The following is a 26,589-nucleotide window of genomic DNA, read 5'->3' as shown; positions in this document are numbered from 1 at the left end:
CCTCCGTCTCCTGGGTTCAAGCAATTCTGCTGCCTTAGCTTCCTGAGTAGGCAAGGAATACAGGTGTGCACCACCATGCTCAGCTAATTTTTGTATTTTTAGTAGAGGTGGGGTTTCACCATGTTGACCAGACTGGTCTTAAACTCCTGACCTCAGGTGATCTGCCTGCCTCGGCCTCCCAAAGTGCTGGGATTACAGGCATGAGACACCGTGCCCAGCCTCATGCAATATTTTTTAATGGGAGTTTGGTAATATTACATAATGATAATTACTAATCTGATTAACATACTTGTTAATTTTATTAATTAACTTATTGCCTACAGCAAACATGTCTGACAAAGAGCTAAAGAAGCTACGTAATAAACAAAGAAGAGCTCAAAAGAAAGCCCAGATAGAAGAAGAGAAAAAAAATGCAGAAAAAGAAAAGCAGCAGAGAAATCAGAAAAAGAAGAAGGATGATGATGATGAGGAAATTGGAGGTCCAAAAGAAGAACTTATTCCAGAGAAACTGGCCAAGGTACTTAATAATAGTGTTTAGCAAAATTGAGTGAAATTTTATAACCAGCTGTTGTCATTTTTATACTGTCTTATTTGACCAATGTGATTATAGATTTTAGAGCCAAAAATGATTTTATTTTTTAGTATTTTTTCTTTAATATTTTGTTTCTGATCGTGTTTCGTGTTTAAAACTTGAAATAATAATCCTGTTCCAAAGTCATGTCGTATAGTATGGTGGAAAAATTTTGGCTTTTGAGTCATTCTGATCTGGGTTCAGATATTACCTCTTACATTTTCACTGTGTGCCTTTGGACACTTTGTCTAACCTCTCTGATTGTTTTCTCATCTATAAAATGGAGCTAAGAAAATCTTTATTTAGGGCTAGAGAAAATATATATGTAAAGCATCTAGTGTCTGTTACAAGTGGTAATATGCAAGTTTCTATGTCTAGGCTAAATAGAGTTTATGTTATAAACTGAGGACTGTATATGTATCTCCCACTTACCTATGTTGTCAGTTTACATTATTGTTTTTCTAGCATAAGGCCATAAATATTTTCCCCAGGTAAAATCTGACCTGCTGGTTTTAACTGTTAAGTTGAAAACAAGATATTCGTTGTCACATGAACCATTTTGATTAATAACGTTCCTGTGTCCTTTCTTTTGACCCTAGACATCTTCCTACTTTGTATGAAAATAGTTGCATAGTTTGTTATATTAAAGCAATATAGTAAGCAATCGGCCCAGACTTTAATTTTTGCCTCACTAGTAAGAAAAGGCTCCAAATCATTTCTTCACTGCTTTATAACCAAGCAAAATTAAAATACCAAACAGATGGAATTGGAGAATATGCTTAGAATTCTGTCCACCAGAGCAGGTAGACACTAATATCACGTAGACATAGTAATATTGCTATGAGAAATATAGCCACCTGCCTGTAGTTCCAACTATGTAGGAGGCTGAGGTGGGAGGATCACTTGAGTCTAGGAGTTCAAGGCTGCAGTACACTGTGAGCTATGATCATGCCTGTGACTAGCCATTGCACTCCAGCCTGGGAGATATATAGCATGCACGTACGCGTGCACATACACACACGCACGAAACATAGAAAAATCCAATTGGATTTCACAAAGATATATGGATATCTTTTTTACAAATAGTTCCGTACCTGCTAGGAACAAACACAATACCTTTTTATTGTTGGGCGTTTATTGGAAGACTACACAGGGAAGCAAGAAGGCACAGAAAATGGACCTTTTAAACCTCTTGGAGAATTTCAGTTATTCAGGGCATAACTTAAACTCTAGACCTTCCATCTTTATGCCTCCACTTTCTTTATTACTACTACTTTTACCACCTTCATTGCCCGCCTACTGCCATCATCACTTTGTCTGTTTGCTTTTCCCTTTATCCCATGAGTTTCCTTAATGACATTTTTCTTTATAACTCTTCATGTTTTCATATATTTCTTAAGGAGAGGAAGGATTTCTTTTGATTATTTAGTTACTGTTTAATAAAGAGTATACCTACGGAGCAGAATTCTTATACTAGGTTTCCTTAAAGACTTAGGTTTTCCTTGCGTCCAGGCTATCATGATTGCCTTCAGGCTAGATAACAACCTGTGGTCTAATTATTGATAGTCAGGATTGTAGAGTCTCAGAGCAAATAATGGCTACAAAAGGTGCTTCTGACTGCTTTGGTTGGAAGCTTAGTGAAAGGCACCCTTTTTCATGAACTGCTCCTCAGTACATATTCTTACCTATTAGGTACATAAGACCCTTATATTCCTCAGCTAACTTCCTCCAAGATGCCCCTCTCTGAAAGCATCTGTATTTACCAAGATCTCCGATGTGATGATAATGTCAAATTATACCAACCCATCATAACTAGGAGTGACTTTGTAGGTTATTTTAAAGCTGCCTGCCAAGTCTGGCTCTACAGTCTATAGTGTCTCCTTCCCCCGCTCCCCCCTTTTTTGGTGATCTTGTGTTTCAGCTTCTATGTGTTAAATTGCAAATTTAGTGTCACCGGTTCAGAATAATATACAGTCATGCATCATTTAACAGGGATACATTCTGAGAAATGCATGCTTGGGTGATTTTGTTGCTTTGTTTTGTTTTTTGTTTTCTTTTGAGACAGGGTCTCGCTCTGTCACCCAGGCTGGAGTGCAGTGGCATGATCTTGGCTCACTGTAGCCTCTACCTCCTGGCCTCAAGTGATCCTCTCACCTCAGCCTCCGGAGTAGCTGGGACTACAGGTGCGCGCCACCATGCCTGGCTAATTTATTTTTATTTTTATTTTTATTTTTATGGAGATGGGATTCTGCCATGTTGCCCAGGCTGGTCTTGAACTCTTGGGCTTAAGGGATCCACCCACCTCAGCCTCGAAAAGTGCTGGGATTACAGGTGTGAGCCATCATACCCGGCTTGGGTGATTTTATTGTTGTGTGAACATCATAGAGTGTACATACACAAACCTAGATGGTAAAGTCTACTACACACCTAGGCTATATGGTATAGCTGATGCTTCTAGGCAACAAACCTGTATAGCATGTTACTGTAATGAATACTATAGGCAATTGTAATACATGGTAAGTAGTTGTGTTTCTAAACATAGAAAAGGTAACAGTAAAAATAGGGCATTATAATCTTACGGAACCACTTATGCAGTCCATTGTTGACCAGAAACATAGTTATGTGGCACATGACTGTATATAAAATAAAAACAAAGCATTATTAAATTAGCAATAATTCCAGTAAAGAAGGAGAAAAGGAAAATGAGAATAGGTTCATTTAGTAAGGTCAATACTCAGTCAACTGAGTATAAATCTGAGGTCTTGGCAGAAGCTCTGTCACTTGATTCTCCAATTTACCATGAGGCATTAGTTGGTATTTATGCCCTTTTGTACCACTCATTTTATGTTCCTCCTTGCCTTCACTCAGCACTTTTTTTTTTTTTTTTGAGACAAAAGTCTCACTCTGTTTCCCAGACTGAAGTGCAGCAGCATGTTCTCGGCTCACTGCAACCTCTGCCTCCCAGGTTCAAGTGATTCTCCTGCCTCAGCCTCCCCAATAGCTTGGACTACAGACATGCGCCACCATGCCCACTAATTGTTTTGTTTTGTATTTTTAGTAGAGATGGAATTTCAACATATTGGCCAGGCTGGTCTTGAACTCCTGACTTCAGGTGATCTACCGGCTTCGGCCTCCCAAAGTGCTGAGATTACAGGTGTGAGCCACTGCGCCCCACCTAGCATTTTTTCCCCCATTGTATCTACACTTCCCTTCCATAGACTATGATTTCTTACTACAGTAAAAAATTTAATCATGTTAAACTTTTTGTTGCTGTGCTGGGAGTTGCTATGCTAGAGAGATATACTCCTTTATAATATATCTTAATATGAGGATTAGATATCAAGTCAGTTTATAAATTTAAAAATTGCATATGATTAAAATTGCCCTTACAAGTGTCAAATTGCCTGTAAGTGCAGTCCAGTCTCATCCTATATGCATTTAATCTAGGTGAATTCAACTCTTCGTGACTGGATGTAATTTTTTCTTTAAGGGAGACACAGAATAATATTTATAATGATGGTTAATTCTATTTAATATTTCCCACAGTGAACACTGGACCCCAACTGAGTATGAGATGGGAGGCATGACTGCCATAGTCCATTTCAGTTCTTGTGTGCCTATCGTGGTGTAAACATCTTACAATAATGATTGTTACTTTGATATTGAAAACATGGTTTTCATACACATAATACAAAGTATTTATATTTTTATATCTGCCTGCCTTCAGCTTAAAGGATTTTCAAGGGATATTTTGACTTTTTTTTCCCTGAAACACTGATTTTAGACTTGTGTTTCTGATTACATGCTTTCATGTATATATAAAACCTTGTTCTGCACTATGTATGAGTAAATATATAGTGTAGTTAGATTTATTGTGGCTATCTATGTATATTTAAACACTTAGATTTACCCTGAGAGGTAACAGAAACTGAGACTACATATGAGAACATCAAACTGAGGTCTCCTTTGGGGGAATATATTCTTGTTTATTAAAGTTTGAGACAGAATTAATTTCTCTGTCTCTTCTCTCCAAGTTCAAGTACTTGCTTTAACTAAATCCAATGTATTGATTCACCTGTCCTGTAGTCCTTATTGCCCTCTGTAATAGCAGCCATATCTCTCTGATAGTGAATTACCCTGGTCAGTACACTGACCCTCATTTCAATCTATACCCTAGAGGCATGCAAGGCATGATACAGCTAGGTGGCAGGTTCAGTTTCCAGTTCTTTGCCTATCTCTGATACAAATATTTCTCCCCTTGTACCACAAATTCCAATCTAGTAGAATATGGAGTTATGGGAGCAAGAAGTAAAATATGTACAAATGTGTGGAGAAGTCATACCTATGAGGGCCTTTATTTTCTCCTCTATCTCTTGGTTCCTGAATCCACATTTATTAGAGATTTCTGGTTCTGGTTTAGAACTTGTGTCCTTCAAAAGTAAACATTCCGGCACTTGAACTGTATTGTGTTATTGTCCTGCAAGGCCAACTGCTTTATCCACTAGGATATGGTAAATCCCACAGAATTCACTCCATTGCTTTTTTTTTTTCTTTTTTTTAATGCAGTGAAACAATTTTCTTGGCCAGAACCTGTTTTGGTGAAACCACAATTACTGTACTGACAGAAGCATGTTGAACAGATACGGCAAATCCGTTTTCCATTAGGGTTAATTGTTCTTGCCTCTGTGATGAGAGAAGGCAAATACAGAATCCAGATGTCCAGTGCCCTTCTGATAAATATGGTGGTGGTCTCCAGCTCCACCTCAGATAAGACAGGGAATAGTGTTGTCTTAATATTCAGTCCAGGAGTAGAATAGTAGCACAATTGCATTATGCCTGCCTAGTAATGATTACAAGTATGTAATTACTATGACATTTATGTAATTAATAAAAAGTTGTAGGAACACAGTTCTATAAATATTAATATTTTTAAATGCCACCTTACTGTTAATATGTCATTTGAATAAGTATGAATTTCTATAGAATTTATAGAACAAAGCAAGACAGAATGGACAGTGTACTGTTTTGAATAGCTTGATTATACTTCTCGTTGTTTGAATTATAAAGAACATTCACTCATTCTGTCATGGTCTCTATAGTTTCCTTTGTACTTCTCCTTATCCTTGTTCACATCTCTTTTTTTCCCCCTTGGCTTTCTGACCTGTTTCTCTTACTGTCTTTTCCTGGTTCTATTTTATCTACTTCCTTCTTTTTGGATAGTTCCTATCCAGCAATAATATAATATCTAGGGTTAAAAATCAGTGAAGAATTCTAGAATTCAAAATCCCCTTTGTTTAGATTATGGGAGGTTAAAATATGAGTGTTTTTCTGGGTGACTGGTAAGTGATTTTATTTTTTAAAAATAAGAATTTTTAGTAGAATAAAATCACATTCCCCAGGAACCTGACATCCATTTGGTAATGTCTTTTATTTTTGTTAGGTTGAAACTCCATTGGAAGAAGCTATTAAATTTTTAACACCGTTGAAGAACTTGGTGAAGAACAAGATAGAGACTCATCTTTTTGCCTTTGAGATTTACTTTAGGAAAGGTAGGCAATTAGGGTATAGTGGCCCTGATAAAACTGATCACTGTATTTCTTAGGTATAGTCGCCCAACACCGATAGCTTCACTATTGTATGATTATTTAGCAAATGCCAGTGCAGCTTTCTCACAGACATGCCTGCTATGAACAGAATGTACATAGATATAATGATTCAATTACTTCTTTTAGGATATTAGAATCATAGCTAGAATTCAGGTCAGATATAATTACCATGTATATGGTTCAAAGAACTGATGATCACGTGGATAAAGTTAGTTAATACACAGAGCTTAGACTAGTACCCGGTATACAGTAAGCATTAAATAAATGTTAGCTATTATTAGCTATTGTTGTAAATAGAAGATAAAATTTTGGGGCTGGATCTTGAAGGATAGATTATATTTCTAAAGGAAAAGATACATAGAAGGGAAAAGTATCTGTTAAAACACAGGAGTATGTAAATAATATTGAAGTTGTCTGAACTGCCTGAAGCAGGTAAAAGATCAATGAAGAGTGTCTTGGTTTTCAGGTTTAGAATGCTTATAATATATATATATATTTTCGAGAGAGAGAGAGAGTAAATAATAAGATTTTAGAGTACTGAGTTAATACTATCCAAATGGTACATTGAAAAAAGTTTGTCACAAAGGTGATGCATATTAAAGGGAAGAGAAACTGTTTAGTGAGATTAAAGAGAAGGTTGTTGCTCTAAACTGTGTACCTACTAAAGAAAATTTGAATAACATGGTACTTCTCTATATGAGGATCCATTTAAAAAGTCATGTTTGGCTAGGTGCAGTGGCTCACACCTGTAATCCCAGCACTTTGGGAGGCCGAGGTGGGGGATCACCTGAGGTCAGGAGTTGGACACTAGCCTGACCAACATGAAGAAACCCTGTCTCTACTAAAAATACAAAAAGTTAGCCAGGCGTGGCGGTGCATGCCTGTAATCCCAGCTACTCGGGAGGCTGAGGCAGGAGAATCGCTTGAACCTGGGAGGTGAAGGATGCAGTGAGTCAAGATTATGCCATTGTACTCCACCCTGGGCAACAAGAAGGAAACTCTGTCTCAAAAAAAAAAAAAAGTCATATTTATCAAAAGTAATTGATGTTGGGGAAAAGTTGCTATGTTATATTATTCCAAAGTAGGATACAGAACTGCCTATAAATTGAAATTTTATTAATATATTTACATAGGTATACAATATAGAAGTGGCTGGGAAGAAATAGATCAAAAGATAATAGATTGTCTTGATAGAATTTTGAGTGATTAAAATATTTACTATATTTTCTACTTCCCACAATTATTATAATGTGGAAAATAAGTTTTAATAGTCCAGTAATTTTCAAACTTTTAACAGTTAATACAATGCCCCCTTTTTAAAAAATTCTTAAATGGAACCCCAAAGTATAAAATACAAAAGCTGCTCTGCTTAAAGTGGCGAAGGGCAGTCTACCCCATTCAGTTGGCTTCTTGGCTGTGTTCTAACCTCTAAAGAACCCCAGCATCTGGAATCCCCTGCAGTTGTGTGAAATTGGGAATGACAAAGGCATGGCAGTATGTTTGGCTTTTTTAGGATTGGGGACAAGGGAAGGGAATTAGAAGAGACTGGGGTTTTGAACTTTGCTATTGGGAAAATGGTACCAAATTAGGAAAGTCTTATCAAAGAGGTGGTTATAGTTAAAACTTGGAAGTAGACTGAGTATTCAAGTGCAAATTTCCATTTAACAGTGGAGATACTACTGAATCTTGGGAAATACAGGGAATGGGAGTGGGGATAGATTAGAGAATGACTGAAAAGATAACCTTGGTAACTATTCTACCTTTAGAGGGGAAAGGAGGAGTCACGGATTAACAGGAAAGGAACAAACAGAAGGGAAGCTGTTTCACATGTCACAAAATAAAAGAATACCTTCAAACATACACAATGAAATTTTCTAAGTAGGGGGAAAGGTTTATTTTGAAATAAAGGAGGTTAGGAAATGAAAGAACTTCAAATTTTCTTAGCTTATATGTCATTAGTTTAAATATTGCTGAATGCCACCTAAATTTTCTACATTTCACAAACCTTTTTTCTTACAGTATGTTATATGAAAAATATTAACTAATGTTGCTAAGGTTGAGGAAAATCGTTTGCCTCAATCCTATGTTTGTGGTTCTGATGTGATTGACTCTAAATTTACTTTTTCTATTTGTGAAGTCTTGGCCCTCCAAAGGAAGCCTCTTATCACATGATCAAAATATATCTTTCTCTTTTTATAGAAAAGTTTCTTTTGATGCTACAATCAGTAAAGAGGGCATTTGCTATTGATTCTAGTCATCCCTGGCTTCATGAGTGTATGATTCGACTCTTTAGTACTGGTATGTTTTTGTTTTTCATTACTTAATATTTGATACAGTGGCTGTTAGTGACTGTGTAAGTGGTCTGTACAAGTTTATCATAAACCCAATGATTTTAAAGCTATTGCTTTAAAATCTGTTGCGTATTAAATTAGCTAAGGGAAAAGCTAATTTATAGTGACTGTATAAGTGGTCTGTACAAGTTTACCATAAACCCAATGATTTTAAAGCTATTGCTTTAAAATTTAAAGCATTGTATACCTATGTAAAATTTAAAGCTATTGCTTTAAAATCTGTTACATATTAAATTAGCTAAGGGAAAAGCTAATTTATAGTGACTGTATAAGTGGTCTGTACAAGTTTGTCATAAACCCAATGATTTTTTTTTTTTTTTTTTGAGACGGAGTCTCGCTCTTGTTACCCAGGCTGGAGTGCAATGGCGCGATCTCGGCTCACCGCAACCTCCGCCTCCTGGGTTCAGGCAATTCTCCTGCCTCAGCCTCCTGAGTAGCTGGGATTACAGGCACGCGCCACCGTGCCCAGCTAATTTTTTTTTTGTATTAATAGAGACGGGGTTTCACAATGTTGACCAGGATGGTCTCGATCTCTCGACCTCGTGATCCACCCGCCTCGGCCTCCCAAAGTGCTGGGATTACAGGCTTGAGCCACCGCGCCCGGCCTTTTTTTTTTTTTTTTTGAGACGGAGTTTCGCTCTTGTTACCCAGGCTGGAGTGCAGTGGCGCGATCTCGGCTCACCGCAACCTCCGCCTCCCGGGTTCAGGCAATTCTCCTGCCTCAGCCTCCCGAGTAGCTGGGATTACAGGCACGCGCCACCATGCCCAGCTAATTTTTTGTATTTTTAGTAGAGACGGGGTTTCACCATGTTGACCAGGATGGTCTCGATCTCTTGACCTCGTGATCCACCTTACAGGCGTGAGCCAAACCCAATGATTTTTAAAGCTGTTCCTTTAAAATTTGTTGTGTATTAAATTAGCTGTTGTGTATTAGCTAAGGGAAAAGCAGAGCTTTTTTTCTTTATGATGAAGGTTTTTATTTTAAGACTACAAGTACTACCTGATTTTGACATAGACTTGTTCAGTCCAGATATTTGAGAATCACCTTTGTTTCTGTTTCTAAAAAGTTACATGTAAGTTGAAATTTTGACCACATTTCATTATATAAAACTTCTTAGTAAATTGTTTTAAAATTGAAAAATCTCTTTGAAATTGACTGTTTTTGTTTTCTCCTTATTTATCTGTATTGTAGATGTGAATTTGCATGAATTACATTTTCTAAGTACGGTTCTTTGAGTCATAAAATTTTTTTGTTACTTTAAAACAATTATCTGTGTTTTCAAATACTTTGACAATCAGATCAATTAGTTTTATATTAGTTTTAATGTGAAGTAGAACTACAGAATTTTAGACTCCAAAAGGTAGAATTTTATAGTAATTATCTCTCATTTCATAGTGGGAAAAATCTGAGACCTTAAAATACTACTTATTCTAGGTATCATAGATAGAAAGTTAGTAATGCAACAGTGGCTAGAGCCAACATCTTCATATTCTTTCTACTGTAAGAACTGTAAATTTGTAATAAGGTGCTCCTGTAGTCATGTATTGTTACTGTTGTTTGGATTTTTAAGTGACTGGGGGGAAATACAACCTTTAACAGAATAATCTATAGAATTTGGAAATAATATTAGCTATCTCATTGCCAACTCCATACATTTAAAACTGATGAAATTAAATCAGGCATCCCAATCACGAAAAAATGCTAAATTGTTCCAATTAAGAACATCATTTTGGCTGGGGCAGTGTGCGTCACACGTGTAATCCCAGCACTTTGGGAGGCTGAGGCGGGCAGATCACTTGAGGCCAGGAGTTCAAGATCAGCCTGGCCAACGTGGCGAAACCCCGTCTCTACCAAAAAATACAAAAATTAGCTGGCCATGGTGGCACACACCTGTAGTCCCAGCTGTTCAAGAGGCTGAGGTGAGAGAATTGCTTGAACCTGGAAGGCAGAGGTTGCAGTGAGCCAAGATCGTGCCACTGCACTCTACCCGGCCACAGAGCGAGACTCCATCTCAAAAAATAAAAAATAAAAAAGAACATTATTTTGACTTTCAAGAAAAATTAGACTTGAATTATACTTGTACAAAAAATAATTCGTGCTACAGAAACTGAATTGTAGAAGTGTTTTTCCTCAATTTAAAAAAATTATGAAAGTAACAACATAACCACATTATAGAACGTGAAGGAGAGAATTGCTGTATTTAGTAATTTCTCTTTAGCTTTTTTTGGGAGTGAAGTATGAAAAATAACTTTGCAATCATGAGTCATAAAATTAAGGCTAGAAATAATAGTTTTAATTTATTCTCAGTTAAGGTGGAGTATATGTAAAGTATTTTCAAAATGAAGTATTTTCAAAAATAATATACACACTGTTATATGCTTTATACAGATTTTCCTGAAAGGTATTAAAATAACCTAAATTTTATTGAGTTAGATGCTTGCTTTTGAAATACAAATTAAAAGCGACATTTTTAAATGTATTTGCTTATAATCAGTATGTAGGTTGGTTAACATGAGTGTTTTCTTTCAACAGTTGGTTTCAGAAAATTAAAACACACATGGACTTAGAATGATTCATAATAAGTTAGAATTACTGAGTATACTGGCTATTCCTCTTACTTTATGTGTTCAGCTGAAATGATCATTACTTTACAAAGTGATCTAATTTTGACTGACTTTAGGCAATGAAATTAAGTTGTCTTTAATTACAGTGGTAAAGACTTGTCATTGTGTCTTAAAAAAGCCTGTAAGAAGTTGGGTAGACTGCTTCATTGTCTTTGTTGAAAACAGGGCTGTACTATAAAGGTATATGCGAAACTACAGATAGCTGTTATACCCCAAGGGTTTCTTTAAGTAAAATATTTGGTACTTTAAAAAAATATTTAATTTATAATTAGTTTTTCAGGGATACATTTGTCATGTTAAGATACATTGTTGTAACTGCTTCTTTACAAAGAAACCCTCAAAGACACTTTTCTGGAGAGTATGGAGGAAAATAGTGTCTCCAGACCTATTTCATCAGTTTTGGAAACTTTGCTGAGTGAAGGTGGATTTTACTGTGGTTACTGGCACCCTCCAAATCTCTAGGATATGTTGTCATACTAACAATGTTATTACTAAATGCCACATACGGTTATTTACTATATAGGAGTACTGTCTTTTTATTATTATTAGGATGATTTAATACCCTTTTAAAGTGTTTTTTATGATTTTAAATGTTAAAATTGTAGGACCTAAAACAATTAAATTACATTTCTGGTCAGTGCTAAGTAAAAGGATTACTTATATATTCTGTCTTCTTCTTTTCTTATGTGTTTATATTCTCCTAAGTGCTGCCTTGATGTACAGTGAAACTTATGTCTTTTTCCTCTCCCATTTGCACACTCATTTTTCTTTTATCTGCAGAGATTTTTTTATACTTATGTCTCTCTCCCCCAACCTTCTTTAATATTCTAATTTATTATTATTTAAACCTTGTTTAATAATAATTTAATTAATTTTTTAAAAGCGTTGTTTGATCTCATTTATGTTGCCATTTTGAGTTGTAATCACTTACTAAGTTGTATTGTAACCTAGTAGTGAACGGTCATTACCTCACACAAAATAAGAATATTTTCTACCCAAATTATTAACAATGCCAGCTAGCCTGAGAACCCTGTGCAATCCCTTTTGCTAAGAATCAGCCACCTTTTCATTGTGTGTTTTAACCACTGGTGCTTGCTTAATTTATTCATTCTGTTACTAAGCTAACAGCATGAACCAAACATTCCAGTTTAAGATGTCAAAGGACCCAAATCAAAGCCTCTTATAAAAGGTTTTATTCCCCTTCTCACCCATCAGTTATTACTTGTCCTTGATTCTCAAGACTTATTACCCTGCTGTGGAAGGTAATTGGGTAGTAAGAGGTTTTCTACTTCCTGAGGCCTTGATGTTTTTTGGTCAGTTTTATCATTTTCAAAGTCTTCTTAGAGTTTTTCCCCTGTCCACTATTCTTTAGCAGTAATAGGACATCTGATTTTTGTGTCAAATCTGTGACATTTGAGGTTGCTCCTTTTCTTAAAGGTACAGGTAAAGTTTCATTACACAAAATTCCATAGGACATTCTGGGGTTTACTTCAGTAGAATTTTTTTCCTTTTTGTAATTGATAATTTCCTGGAAATTATAGTTCTAGTTTTCTGGAAGTGTAATTTCCAGGGAAATATCCAGAAAAGTTTAGAAGAAAACTAAGTGTGCCTCATCGTTTTTGGAATCAGCTATTAGTGAAGTTATTTGCTTCTAATTTTGTAGAACTTTTTTTAGCAGTTTTAATTTTTCTGGGAGACCATTTAATCTGATTAAAACAAATTTAAAAAGATAATGAAAACCATGAAGACCCTTTGCCTGCCCCTCTTTCTATCAACTATGATACAAACTATGCAGATACTTTCTACATGTAAAGTATCCCGAAAGCATTTCAGGCAAAACAACAAAGCCTATGTAAGTAATTTTTATTTTTCAGAAGATACATATTTTTTTGAGATATTTAATGTTCATTGCAGTTGGCTGTAACCTATTTTAATAACTTTTTTCCCCTGTTCTCTCTCTATTCCTGCTTCTCCTCTGAAAAACAAGCATTGATAAATTACCAAAACCAAGTTGAAAGTACAGCCATGATGGAGGTTAAGCTAAAGTATTTCACTAGTAACTCATTTATTTTGAGCCACTTAGTTTTATAGAATAATAGAAGAAATGCTATTTAACCAACAAAGAGCATGTTGGTGAATTATTGAGCTAATATTTATGTGTAGAATATTTCACTTAGATAATGCTTCCTCCTGAGTTCAGTATATTTTTTAAACTTAGACTAATGATCCTTTAGCAGGATAGTGAACTGAGTTAATAGTGGGTCATTACTAGCATTTGAAAACCCAAAATAGAAATGGAATAGGGTAGAAAAGATCAGCATATGTTGTGCACAGTGAGTGTTCTGTGAAACTTTTGTTTTACTTAAGTTACAGAAATGGAATATATATTTGTCACAGTACAAATAACCTGATTGAAGTGAAAATTTGAAAGCCATCACCATAGTCGCCAGCCATAAGGAAAATTGACTTACGTTTTCATACTATGATAAAAATAGTAACTAAGATTTATTGTCTACCTGTTACATAAGTAGCAATTTTACACAGTAGCTTTTCCTTACTGTAAACCTTCTAGATTAGGTATCACCCAGTTTTATAGATCCAGAAGTAGGTTCAAAGAGGTTATGACTTACCCAAGCCTGGATCCATACCCAAGTCTCTCTGGCTTCAAAGCTCCAGACTCTCTCTTTATACCAAAATGATAATGAAACAAAACATAACTTGGATACAATCCAGAGGAATTGGGGTCTGCTTTTTCATCTCCAAATCCCAAGGCCTGGGAATATGATGACAACGGTGTGTGTATGTATGTATGTATTTATTTATTTAGAGACAGTCTTGCTCTGTCACCTAGACTGGAATGCAGTGGCATGATCTTGGCTCACTGCAACCTCCACCTCCCAGATTCAAGCTATTCTCCTGCCTCAGCCTCCTGAGTAGCTGGGACCACAGGTGCACACCATCATGACAGGCTAACTTTTTTGTTTTTAGTAGAGACAGGTTTTCCCCATGTTGGCCAGGCTGGTCTCAAACTCCTGACCTCAAGTGATCCACCTGCCTTGGCCTCCCAAAGTGTTGGGTTTACAGGCACGAGCTACGGTGCCCAGCCTATTAACAGGAAAATGCTTGGTGGTCCTTGGGAGTTTATTATATAGTGATAGCTGAATTTATATAGTTTCTAAAATAAAGGTCAATGACATCAGCCATGTTTTGTTTTGTTCTGTTTTTAATTGAAACATGTGCCTTACTTGGATATAGAAGATAGGGAGGGTGAGGAAAATTTGTTGTCTTCAGCACTACCTAGTTGCTGTGTTACTATTTACTAGGTAGGTGTTCTCAAGTCGCTGCTTTGCAGACCATAAGGCTGAGGGGAGCAGCTCTTGGGGTTTAGTAGGCTGTGAAACTACATGTTTTGTCATCTACTTTGCTTACAGTTCCTTTTTGGAAACGAATCTTGTGTTAATGAAATTCTTTAAATGCCTTTAGAACATTAGATTGTTCTGCTCACATATATTCTTTTAAATGTATATTGCTGGGCATGATGGCTCATGCCTGTAATCCCAACACTTTGGGAGGCTGAGGCGAGCAGACTGCTTGAGCCCAGGAGTTTGAGACCTGCCTGGGCAACATGGCAAAACCCTGTCTCTACAAAAAATAGTAAAATTAGCTATGCCTGGTAGCTTGCACCTGTGGTCCAGCTACTCAGGAGGCTGAGGTGGGAGGATCACAGAAGCCTGGGGAGGTTGAGGCTGCAGTGAGCCATGATTGTGCCACTGCAGTCCATCCAGCTGGGCAGCAGCAAGACCATGTCTGTCTCAATCAATCAATATAGGTAAGCTCTTTTTGCAAATATTAAATTATCAGTAGGTTTTATCTTGTCTTTGTATATAATTGCCATGTTTCATTGGCCTCATCATTAGGTAATTTAACTCCTACAGGCCAGGCATGGTGGTGCACATCTGAAGTCCCAGCTACTTGCGGGAGCAGAAGTGGGAGGATTGGTTGATCCTGGAAGGTTGAGGCTACAATGAGCCATGATTGTGCCACTATACTCCAGCCTGGGTGATAGAGCAAGACCCTATGTCAAACACAAAGAAAAACAAACTTCTGTAAACTTTATCAGAGTATTTAACTGCTAAGGTTTTATTTTTAATTTATTCAGCAGTGTGTGAAAGTAAAGATTTACCTGATACAGTTAGAACAGTATTAAAACAAGAAATGAATCGTCTTTTTGGAGCAACGAATCCAAAGAATTTTAATGAAACTTTTCTGAAAAGGAATTCTGATTCATTGCCACACAGATTATCAGGTAATCACTTTATTTTATTGTTTCTTACCCTTCTAAAACAACTTCAGTCTTTATTTTAATGAATCAACAATAATATAAGGTACACATTTTTAGAATGGAAGAGGCAATGTGTATATGTTATATTGTGATCCTTTGAAAACAGGCAACTTAAATAAGTGGGCACAGTGGCACATACCAGTAGTCCTAGCTACTCAGGAGGCTTGAGGCAGAAGGATCACTTGAGCCCAGGAGTTTGAGACCAGTCTGGGCAACATAATGAGATCCTGTTTCAAATCAAAACAAAAACAAACATAGATATATGCTTCCTACACATTTTTAAATTTCTTACGGCAAAATAATCACTATACATCAAGGTCAGTAGTCTCTTCTGGTTCAGCATTGGCATTACAAAGAAGCAGCTGTAACTGAACTTAAATGTATATCATAAAATGAAGATAGAGCTTTTTTTTATTTCTTCTTTCATCATTGGGCTCTTAATATTCACTCAGATATGACCATCCTTTTCCATTTCTCATTCTTATGTAGGTATCAGACTTGACAATGCTAAACACCTGAAATTATCTTCCGAGTTTGTGAGAAATCTAAGGCAAGGGTCTGATCTGAGCCACTGAACCAAAATCTGGACTTTATGGGACCATGTGGGTAGTACTTTTCAAATACCTGGCTTAAGCCCACCAGCTTTGTATACCTTTGTGGAATCCTGAATTCAGCATTTTGGCTCGTACTGTCAAGATTGGATAGTCCCCAAACCCCCAAATTATTCTGCTTATTTCAGAAAGAAGACTATCATGGTCCCACCACAAAAAGACAAGTATTACTAGAATGCTTGTGTTTCTTCATAGTCTCCTTTACTGTGCATGTTTTTCATATACATTCTATTTTATTGGGTAGATATATGTGGTATACCTTAATTGTTCTCTTACTTTGTTTGGATGGTTAAACTAATCTCAGAATTTTTTTTTTTAAAAACAACAGTGTCTCCAGTAGCTGTTCCCATTTTTCTAATAAAGTGCCACACCCTCTGTGCACATATATCTTGTTTGCATTTTATATCTAAATAAGTAGAGGATAAGATGTTGGTTTTACCTTGAAATAAATTTCCCGTTTCCCTCTCATTTAGCTGCCAAAATGGTATATTATTTAGAGCCTTCTAGTCAGAAGCGAGCAATAGAGTTGGCAACAACACTTGATGAGTCTCTTACTAACAGAAACCTCCAGGTAAAGAGTTTTTCATTATCTCTCTGTAAGAATACTGAACTTTTTCTTTTTTCACCAAGAGAAATAATTTGTTACTTATACACACTGTTCTTTAAATCATTATGAATCTGTGTCAAAAACAACTTGTCTTAAAATGTATTTAGAGTTTTGTGTGTGTACATATGCACACCAGGCTCCTTGGCATTCAGTAACTAGTTTCACATCTGTAGCTTGGAATAACTTTTTAAGAAATATGTTTTAATAAAATCATATACACATTCCATAGTCATTTTTGGGTTTCACCTCATATCTGTGCATTTCTGAGCATGCAGTGGTCTTAGTGAAGATTCTGATGTGTTTAAGATGTTTTTCAACTAGGCGTTGTGGTTCATAGCCTGTAATCCCAGCACTTTGGTAGGCTGAAGCAGGCAGATCGCTTGAGCTCATGAGTTCGAGACAAGCCAGGGAAACATAGTAAGACCCCATGTCTTAAAAAAAAAAATCAGATATGGTGGCACTGTATTCCCGGCTACTTGGGGGACTGAGATGGGAGGATCACTTGAGCCTGAGAGGTTGGCTGCAGTGAGCTGTGATTGTGTCACTGTATTCCAGTATGGACAACATGTCAAGGCCCTGTCTCAAAAAAATATGTTTACTAGGGGCTAAATAAAAATACCCATTTCCTAACTTGTAATACAGTATGAGATTAAGTTAAGCAAAAGTTGATATGGGTGTATTGCAAAATGCTATAGTTTAAACTAGAAACAAATGGATACCTACCTCATGTTATGATTTGCTAGATAAATGTGCGTATGCTGACAGTTATTAATATATTTAATAGCAAATGAAGGCAGTATCTTTAAGAAAGAAAAATTAGACTTGTTAATTGTACCATTTAGATTAGAACCTGGATTTCAATTTCTAATGTAGGTCCTTTGTAACCTGGATTTAAGTTGCTTTGTAACCTGGCAAAGTTTGTAGGGTTTTTTATATCTGGAAACTAAGTAATGTTTTCTAAGTGAAGATATTAAGAAAGCAAACATGAGAAATGCAAGTCAACATGAATCAACAAAAAAGATTAGAAGCAGACTTACTTAAGAGTTTGGTTGAAAGAATTACTCATTTACATGAACTAGGTTTTCTTCCAAATAATCACTTCATATTTAAGACACTCTTTTTTGCTTAGTTATTGGATGTGGCTTAGGATGCTCTTTAATTTGAACACAAGGTTGAATACAGTGTTTGATTATGCTGGCTGGCTCTAAGCTTTCAAAAATATTAAAAGGCATATGTGCAGTAATTGATACTGGCATTGTCAGTCTAGATGTTTATACCCAGGGCCAGGCTAGACCGAGGTAACATTGCTGCCTAAGGTACGCTTGCTGAGAGTGAGTGCCTCTTTAAATAAAGCACCCTGTATACCTTGCTTGCCTCACTGAAGTCCCATTCCTGTTTCTATAGTCGTCCCTGTTTAGCCTTTTGTATAAACCTTGCAATTCTGGAGAAATGGTTAAATTAGGCCTCGAAGAAAATCCTAATGGAATGTATATGCAGGAGTAAACAGCTTTGTTTTCCTTAAATATGTGTATTTATTTCTTATTGTAGAAATCCCTTGCTGTTGAAATGTCTAATAAATTCAAAGTAAGAACTTTTTTTAACCAGTTATAACATGACTTTTTTTCTTTCCTTAGACATGTATGGAGGTATTGGAAGCCTTGTGTGATGGTAGCCTAGGAGACTGTAAAGAAGCTGCTGAAGGTTATAGAGCAAATTGTCATAAGCTTTTCCCTTATGCTTTGGCTTTCATGCCTCCTGGATATGAAGAGGATATGAAGATCACAGTTAATGGAGATAGTTCTGCAGAAGCTGAAGAACTGGCCAATGAAATTTGAACATCATTAAACAAGCAAATGGAATGACTTTGGACCATATCTAGTATATAATATTTTTGTCACGCACCTGCTGCATTGCTCTAACTTACACAGAATGAGAGGAGTAAATGTTCTTGCCTTCAAATAGTGTTTTACGTTTTTTATCCTGCTGAAAAAGTATATATAAAATATCTAACATTACAGGATAGAGGTTCAGTTTCTTAAAAAATTAAAGCTGCTAAAATTGAGTGGTTAAAAAAGATACCTTATCCTATTCCTACCCACCCACCCATGTTTTTAAACTAATTTATATAAAATCTGGAGGCTGTTACAGCTAACAAAGCAGGTGTGTGGCAGAAATATTACCTTAAATTTGTCTTGTGAGATTTTACTATATCTCAGACAGCATAAATGCTGTTTTAGCACTGGATTCTTTCACTGAGCACAAAGAGTTGTTGGGGCTTTAGCATCTGACTGATTTTGTTACGGGGTTGATTCTGACCATAGAAAGTATGCAATGTGAATCACTATTTACAGAGAAATCTACAACAGATGCTTGATGTTGTAGAAACTGGGACATATAGATACCAAGCAAAATTATAAGAAACCTATAAGGTGTTCAATATGCTTGTTTTTCCAAAATTCACTGTACATGATCAGTTTGGTGTTCTTGTACCACAGTTTTTAACTGAAGGAACCAGTCATAACAGTCTCAATTTTAACTAAAACTTGAAGAACTAAAACAACAATGCAAACCTTTCAGCATTGTTTGGCCAAACTTGTTAAAACTGTAATGCAAGAACCAAATGCACTGTGATGTGGCACCAACTAATTAGCAAGCATGAATTTTTCACCCAAGAGTGAAAAAAGGAAAATCTACCATGGCTTGAAGTTAAAGAGCAGAACTCCTGACTACCATTCTATGACTGATCAAAAGACTAATAGTTAAAAACCTCAGCAGGCCTTGTTCACGATATGCAGAAAAAAAAAGTGCTGCAGTTTAGATACCTCTGGAATTTTTCCACAGTGTCACAGGTTTGTAATACTTGAAGCCCTACATTTCTAAGAATATATTTCTTGCTCAGTCGTTTCAGGCAAGCCCAAGACTTTGTAATTTTTAAAGGGCCCAAGTTTTTTTGTTTTTTTTTTTTTTTTTTCAAATAACAGACCAGCTTCTTTTTCTTGCAGTTACAGATGTAATTTCCTTTTTGTTGTCAAACATAAGGTACCAAATATGATGCAATAAATTGTTTTGAAAAACAGTTGTGTGAATATTTCAACTAATCTGTGTTGGGCTTCTGTGAAATACACAGGTGGAAACAGAGGTGCAAGCCAGAGGCAATGTCATATGCTGTAAGGCTAATACAGGTGGGAGCTTTTTAGAAGGGACTAAGTGCTGGTGTCAGGGAAATTCCATAATGAAGTAGAATGCTGCTCCTGCATTAAGATTTCATTGAGGGCAAGGATGGTGGCAGGTACTATGAATGTAATTAATAATTTAAAAGGAATACTAAAAACTATTTCGATTGAGTAAATGAGCCTTAATATGTTAAATACACTAAAAACTCGCCTCAGGCTTAATATTCTGATTGCATTTGCAAGATCTGAGCAAATAAGATTAAGTAAAATGAATCAATTGTATGTAAAATTGACCTTTTTATGGAACATGTAGTTTACAGAAAGAGTACCCTAAAGGGAATCTGCCGAAGATCTTTTACTGATTGAACAGTTGTGCTACAATCAACCTTTCATAGTACATGACCTGCATTCCACATCCCAGTCTAACAGTTTAGTAGTGATGCAAAGAGAAGTACAAATTGAACTCCAGTGCTTTGTTATGTTTTATTAACTGGCCCTGTCTCAGGAACATCTTAACAGATGGCAAAAAAAAACACAAAAACTTATTTTCAACTCCTATGAGTGGCAACTGAAGTTCTTATTGTTGGGAAAGAACACTAGTCCTACCTCTGCCACTAATGAGGTGTTTGGAGGAGGCACCAGCCATATAATAGGGGGTGTATGTGTGAATTTTGTTTAAACTCTACTGTATATTGAAATGAAATTCATCTATTTGTCTTGACAATGTTCAAATGATGTAGATTGTCTTAGAATGAATATTCATACGTACTCAGAACTCTTAAGATGCAGATGCCACCAGTGAGGAGCTAAATTCCTAATATGTATATTGTATTCCAACCCAATTTTACTGGAACTATTGAATAAATCTTTTATTTTCTTTCAGGTTTACTTGATAGTGGATACATTGGTGTCAGAGGACCTTGACTGGGTTCATTTTATGTGCAGACATCACCCATGAAACACTGTACTGTACTGTCTTGCTCTGAGTAGTATCAACTGGATCATCTCATATTTGCCTCATTCATCCTATTAATTTCAAATGATACTGTGGGGGAAAAACAGGGTTAGAAAAACAAGTGGAAAAAATGCAGTGATGTTGTAATCTAAACAAGTGCCTTATGTTTATTGCTAAGAACTGGTGTTACCAACCCTTTTGAGAAGAAAGGGTCTCTTGACCTGTATTAACATAGGAAAGTAAAGTTCTTTTTGTTTTTCTTTATATTCAGCTACTCGTCATTTCTCGTTGAAAAACTAAAATCTGACTAGGTTAGTTTACTCAGCTTTAATTAGATAGTTGAGTCATATATTTTCAACATCTTTCTGTATCTTATTTATTCACAAAAATAAAGTGTGAACTCTAACAGCATGGCTAAAGGTAATGCCAATATCAGTGAATAGCTTTCCTGTGGGCTTAATCAGGCCCTTGTTTTTCACAGTGTTGTTTGTACTCCATGGTGTATTGCTATTAGAGCAGTGAAATGAAAGCTGTGACTTTATGAAGAGATCAAAAAAGTGTAGTCCAGATTCAGGTAGGTTGTGATAAGTTCAGGGAAGTCTTTTGTACAATTTCTAAGAATATTTCGGTTACCATGTGTAGTATTTGTTTGAGAAAAGCTGTAATGTAAAATGTTGGATTTTGATGCAAGATAGGTATATACTTGTGTTAGATAATTAAAGCCTTAAATTTTGAAATTATTCTTTGAGAATTCAAAGAAAGACCTTTCAGATACAAGGCAATCTTTTTATTCTAGCTCATGCCCCACTTCTTTAAATTATAGACAAAATTTCATGATGCCGTTCTGCTGTCATCTAAACTTTGCTGAACTCTACTGCCAACCTACATTAAAAACAAAGTCCCATGAAATGGCTGTGTTACACCATAGTGAGCAGAAACTTAAATTATGTTCTAATTTTGATGGTTGAAAAGTTTCAACCTGTAGCAATAAAACATTTTGGAAAAGATTACTGAATTGCACTTTTACCTTTCAGTATGCAACCTGAGATGGATGCTGAAATTAAAATATTGGTAGTGTGCAGGAAATTCTGGAGAAAATAATGCTGTTTTAATAAATCACAGTATCTTTTATGTATTCTCTTGGTTATATGGCATATTCAAACTTGCTGTCTTCATCAGGACACACCCCCTCTTTTGTTGCTGATGTTTTGTTGTAGAGACGGATCTCACTATGTTGTCCAGACTGATTGATCGAGAACTCTTGGCTTCAAGCAATCCTCCCACCTCAGCCTCCCGAACAGCTGCGATTATAGGAACAAGATACCATGCCCAGCTTAGGACACACTCCCTTTTATGAAGATATGTTAAAAGTAGGGAGAGGGAGCAGCATATTATAGGAAAGAAGATCTAAAAGTTTCCAGCACCTCAGTTTATCCAGTTGCCTTTCAAACAATGTTGTCTTGGGATTGTAGCCAGAAGAAAGAAAAAAACTGGTACTATATAAATTACAACTTTTACTAACTTGTAGTCTTTATAGAATTCTATGTGCCAAAACCAGAATACAGACTTGATTCAAGGGTGCTTGTACCAAAAGTAAAGTTGATACTTGGCAATCTAACAAAACTATACTGTGGTTCTTAACATTTTAAAAATTAGGCCTTTGTCCCTGTTTAAGGGTCTGCATTATATTATAAAAGTGGTGTAATTCTTCCTGACTGAAAAAAAAACTGCTGGTAGTGAAGATGTGATGGAGAATTTTCTGTGATATAAAGGTTTATGCTGTTGCTAAATCTTCAACTAGGTCTCAATAAGTACAAATTATCCTCTCAATTAGGAACAAGGTAGGAAGGGAAAAGATTTTTGGAGTATGTTCTGGATCCCAAGGCTTGCTTTCTGCTAATAATTACATTTATCTTCTAATTTAGTTATCTGTGCATTGTCTAACAAAAACAAGAAGCCTCTCTTCTTATCATTCTCTGGCGATTTTCCCAATCTACCATGGTTTCCTAATTTTGGGTTTTTATAAGTACCACTTGTTTACTTTGATCTGCAAGTTTACCAGGTTTACTGTCCAGTGCGTCATGCCTCATCACAGATGGGATAGGAACTGGGTCCTTTCTAAAGTGTTCTTCCAAAGCTATCGATATTTCTTTAATCAGTAGTGAAAAATTAAATTGGCTGCCACTTCTCATCTCTTTTTGAACTACTTGTTTGCCTTCAAGTAGTCATACTGTCACTTGATATCTTTAAAAATGCAAAGGGAACCATTTAAAGAAGTAGATAATAACAAACCTGTCTCTTAGATTCTTCCCTTTCCTTTCAAGTTCTGAACTCTGGAGTACTAAATACTAATTCATTCCTTCAGTAACTTAATAAATTTACTATGCATTAACAATAAAAGTATTTAGAAACATGCATTAACTAGCATTATTGTACAGCTAACATTTGTTCGGGAGTTCATAGAAAACCTAAGAATAAGCCAGTTGCTTCACTTTACTTTTTTATAACTTAATAGTTTTAGTTAAAAAGCCTATTTGGTATTTCAAGCATTCCATTTCATGTAGCATTTTTCATTCACCTGCCAGGATGCTTTTTATTTGAGAGAAATGTCCAGTTACGATATGAAATTAAGTGTTTCAGACTCATCCATTTTTAATGTGATGTATGAAATCTTAAGGGTTGATACTGGATATGTTGTGGTATAAAGGTATAGTGACTACATACAGATTGTATAATAGCGATAAAAGACAATTAACTTTTAGATCACCTGCCAAGGCCACAATTTTTTATCTACATCTGTTGTAGAATATTCCCATTCATCATCATCTTGTCTTTCTCTGTTGTTTAGGGAATACCTCCAAAATACTATAGATCCATTGTAGTCTATTTATGCTAAGAATATATTTCTCACATCTTAATTTTGCTTTTTTCCTGTAGTTTGTCAGAGGAATGGTTGTGAATGGATGCCTGGAAGGACCGTCCTCTAATTTTCTCAGTTGCCTGTTCATTGTGGCCTTAGTTGTCAGTGAATCTACTCATCCTTTATGTCTTTAGCAACCAGCCACCCAGGTAACATCATGCCATTGGAATTAAGTTACTACAAGGATTGTCACTCCGTTTTTTCAAGCGGTATAAGGATATTGGTAGCATAAACACCTACTGGAAGGGTCTGTTTTTCATAGTCCAGTATGTCCACTTTTAATCATTACAAATCGAAGACAAAAGGTATGGTTCTTTCTGGACACTTGACCCACAGTCTGTCCTTCACAACCAACGGCTATGGCCCACAGTTAATCTCTACTGAGGACAGGCAGTTGAATCCTTTAAGTCTTAAATTTAACATTGGTTGTATGTTGGAATCTGAGGTAAACTGTAGAAAACAAACCTTAATGCCCAGGTTCACTAGCAAAGATTCTGATTTAAATGATGTGGAGTCAGGACTAGGCATTAGTCCTCCTTCCTTTTCTGTCCTCTCTTTTCCTCCCATCCTCTACTTCCTTTCTCTCTTCCCCAGTGATTCTAAGATACATCTAAAATTGAGAGCTACTCTCTGATGAAGAAGTTTAGAAATATTTTATACTATTGGTTTTTCTCCTCAAAATGATCAGAGGACAAACAACTATGGAAATGCAAAGAGATTATCTTTCTCCTGTTTTACATTAAGTAAGATTGGAACTTTTCTGTCAAGCACTTTCTGGGCATTTTTAAAGTCCATGAAATCATGCTGTGACTATACTATGTGAGATGCTAGTAGTCAGAGAAAAACATCACCTCTTAAGTTTTGTTAGATATAATGGAAACTTAACCTCTGTTGAAACAGCTTTTAAAGTAATAGTTTCCACAGATAGGTGCTTGAGTTTTTAAGTGGGTATCAGAGCAAGGCAGAGTCAGCAGACTTTTTTTTTTTTTTTTTTTTTTTGAGTCAGCAGACTTTTAAATAAGGATCAGTGGTAGATGTTACCCTCTGAAAATACAGACATATCCCACCCCCAAATACATATTTGCTTGTCCCTACAAGACTGCATTTTCCATAAATCAATGAATTACTATTAAAATCTTAAACATGAAAGGGTCCATAATTCTGGGACAGAATTCAAGCTGAACATGTTGGCCTGATAGTGTTGAACCTGGAAAGGAGATTTATTTGCTACAGAATCATGTATCAAGCTACAATTTACCTCATGAGATTTGTTGAAATAACATTCTAGATAGAACTCCCAAATCTGTCCAATCTAGTTTGTTTCTTACTGGTTAAAGAATATTTGATAATGAGTCAGCCTATGTTGATACTGTTGGTCACCATTCTTGAGTTTATAGACACTGACGATTTTCTCTCATTTTACAAACTGGGAGGTCTACATTTTTTAGTCTGTCTGCACATCGATGCCATGCCTTATGCTTGCTTTAGTATCTTCTTTGATCCTTATGACTCAGCTGCTAAACATCTAGTACAAATACTTGGTGGTGTGGGCAACAGTAGTATAAGGTAGTTAAAAATAAGCTGTTAGGTCAGAACAGGTCAAATTTTGCCTTTTTAATTTTTTAGTACAATCATACCTTGGAGATACTGTGGGCTCAGTTCCAGACCACTACAATAAAGTGAATGTTTTAATAAAGTGAATACCACATTAAAGCAAGTCACACAACTTTTTTGGTTTCCCAGTGCATATAAAAGTTATGTTTATACCTATTCCATAGTCTGTTAATTGTGTGATCATATTATGTCTAATAAAACATTATACATACCTTAATTTAAAAATACTGCTAAGAAAGGCTGATGATTGAGCCTCCAGCAAGTCATCTTTTTGCTGTTGGAGGGTCTTGTCTCCATGTTGATGGCTGCTGACTGATGAGGGTGGTGGTTGCTAAAGGTTAGGGTGGCTGTAGCAATTAATTAACACAGCTAACTTCTTTGTTGTTTTATATTAAGTAGGAGTCTCTAGTATATGATGCTGTTTGATAGCATTTTACCTGCAGTAGAACTTTCACAGTTAGAGTCAGTCCTCCCAAATGCTGCAACTGCTTTATCAACCAAGTTTATGTAATATTCTAAATCCTTTGTCATTTCAACAGTGTTCACAGCATCCTCACCAAGAGTAAATTTCATGTCAGTAAACCACTTTGTTCATCATAAGAAATAACTCTTTACTAGTTCAAGTTCCATAATGAGATTGCAGCAATTCTGTTGCATCTTTACGCTCACTTTTTTTTTTTTTTTGGAGGCAGAGTCTTGCTCTGTCACCCTGGCTAGAGTGTAGTGGCGCCATCTTGGCTCACTGCAACCTCCACCTCCCAGGTTCAAGTGATTCTCGTGCCTCAGCCTCTCAAATACTTGGAATTACAGGTATGTGCCACCATGCCTGGCTAATTTTTGTATTTTTAGTAGTGACAGGGTTTTGCCAGGCTGGTCTCAAACTCCTGGCCTCAAAGTGATCCACCTACCTCGGCCTCCCAAAGTGCCGGGACTACAGCCATGAGCTACCGTTCCCATCCATTTTCCACCTCTAATTCTAGGGTTTTTTTTCTGTCTTTATTTTTTTGTTTGTTTTGGGTTTTTTTTTTTTTTTTGAGACGGAGTCTTGCTCTGTCACCCAGGCTGGAGTGTAGTAGTGTGATCTCAGCTCACTGCAGCCTCCGCCTCACGGGTTCAAGCAGTTTTCCTGCCTCAGCCTCCTGAGTAGCTGGGATTACAGGCATGCACCACCACACCAGGCTAATTTCTGTATTTTTAGTAGAGATGGGGTTTAC

General features: G+C 36.2%; 1 protein-coding gene across 2 annotated transcripts in view; it reads left to right on the top strand.

Moving 5' to 3' along the window:
• Positions 1–21,105, top strand: part of NAA15 (N-alpha-acetyltransferase 15, NatA auxiliary subunit) — a 98,334-nt gene extending 77,229 nt beyond the window's left edge. The window contains exons 15-20 of one of the 2 annotated variants that reach the window (XM_021670327.2): positions 324–517; positions 6,012–6,120; positions 8,377–8,475; positions 15,316–15,459; positions 16,580–16,677; positions 18,348–21,105. In XM_021670327.2, coding sequence (XP_021526002.2) covers positions 324–517; positions 6,012–6,120; positions 8,377–8,475; positions 15,316–15,459; positions 16,580–16,677; positions 18,348–18,548 — 845 coding nt within the window. In that variant the 3' untranslated portion in view covers positions 18,549–21,105. Of the gene's footprint in view, positions 1–323; positions 518–6,011; positions 6,121–8,376; positions 8,476–15,312; positions 15,460–16,579; positions 16,678–18,347 lie in introns of both variants that reach the window. The other variant, XM_021670326.2, reaches the window with a different exon arrangement.
• The last annotated feature ends 5,484 nt before the right edge of the window (positions 21,106–26,589 follow it).

Source organism: Aotus nancymaae, unplaced genomic scaffold (assembly GCF_030222135.1).
Source record: "Aotus nancymaae isolate 86718 unplaced genomic scaffold, 86718_ANA_hifiasm-v0.15.2.pri h1tg000033l, whole genome shotgun sequence".
Taxonomy (NCBI): domain Eukaryota; kingdom Metazoa; phylum Chordata; class Mammalia; order Primates; family Aotidae; genus Aotus; species Aotus nancymaae.
Note: the sequence above shows the minus strand (reverse complement) of the source record. Positions and strands in the feature narration are given on the sequence as shown.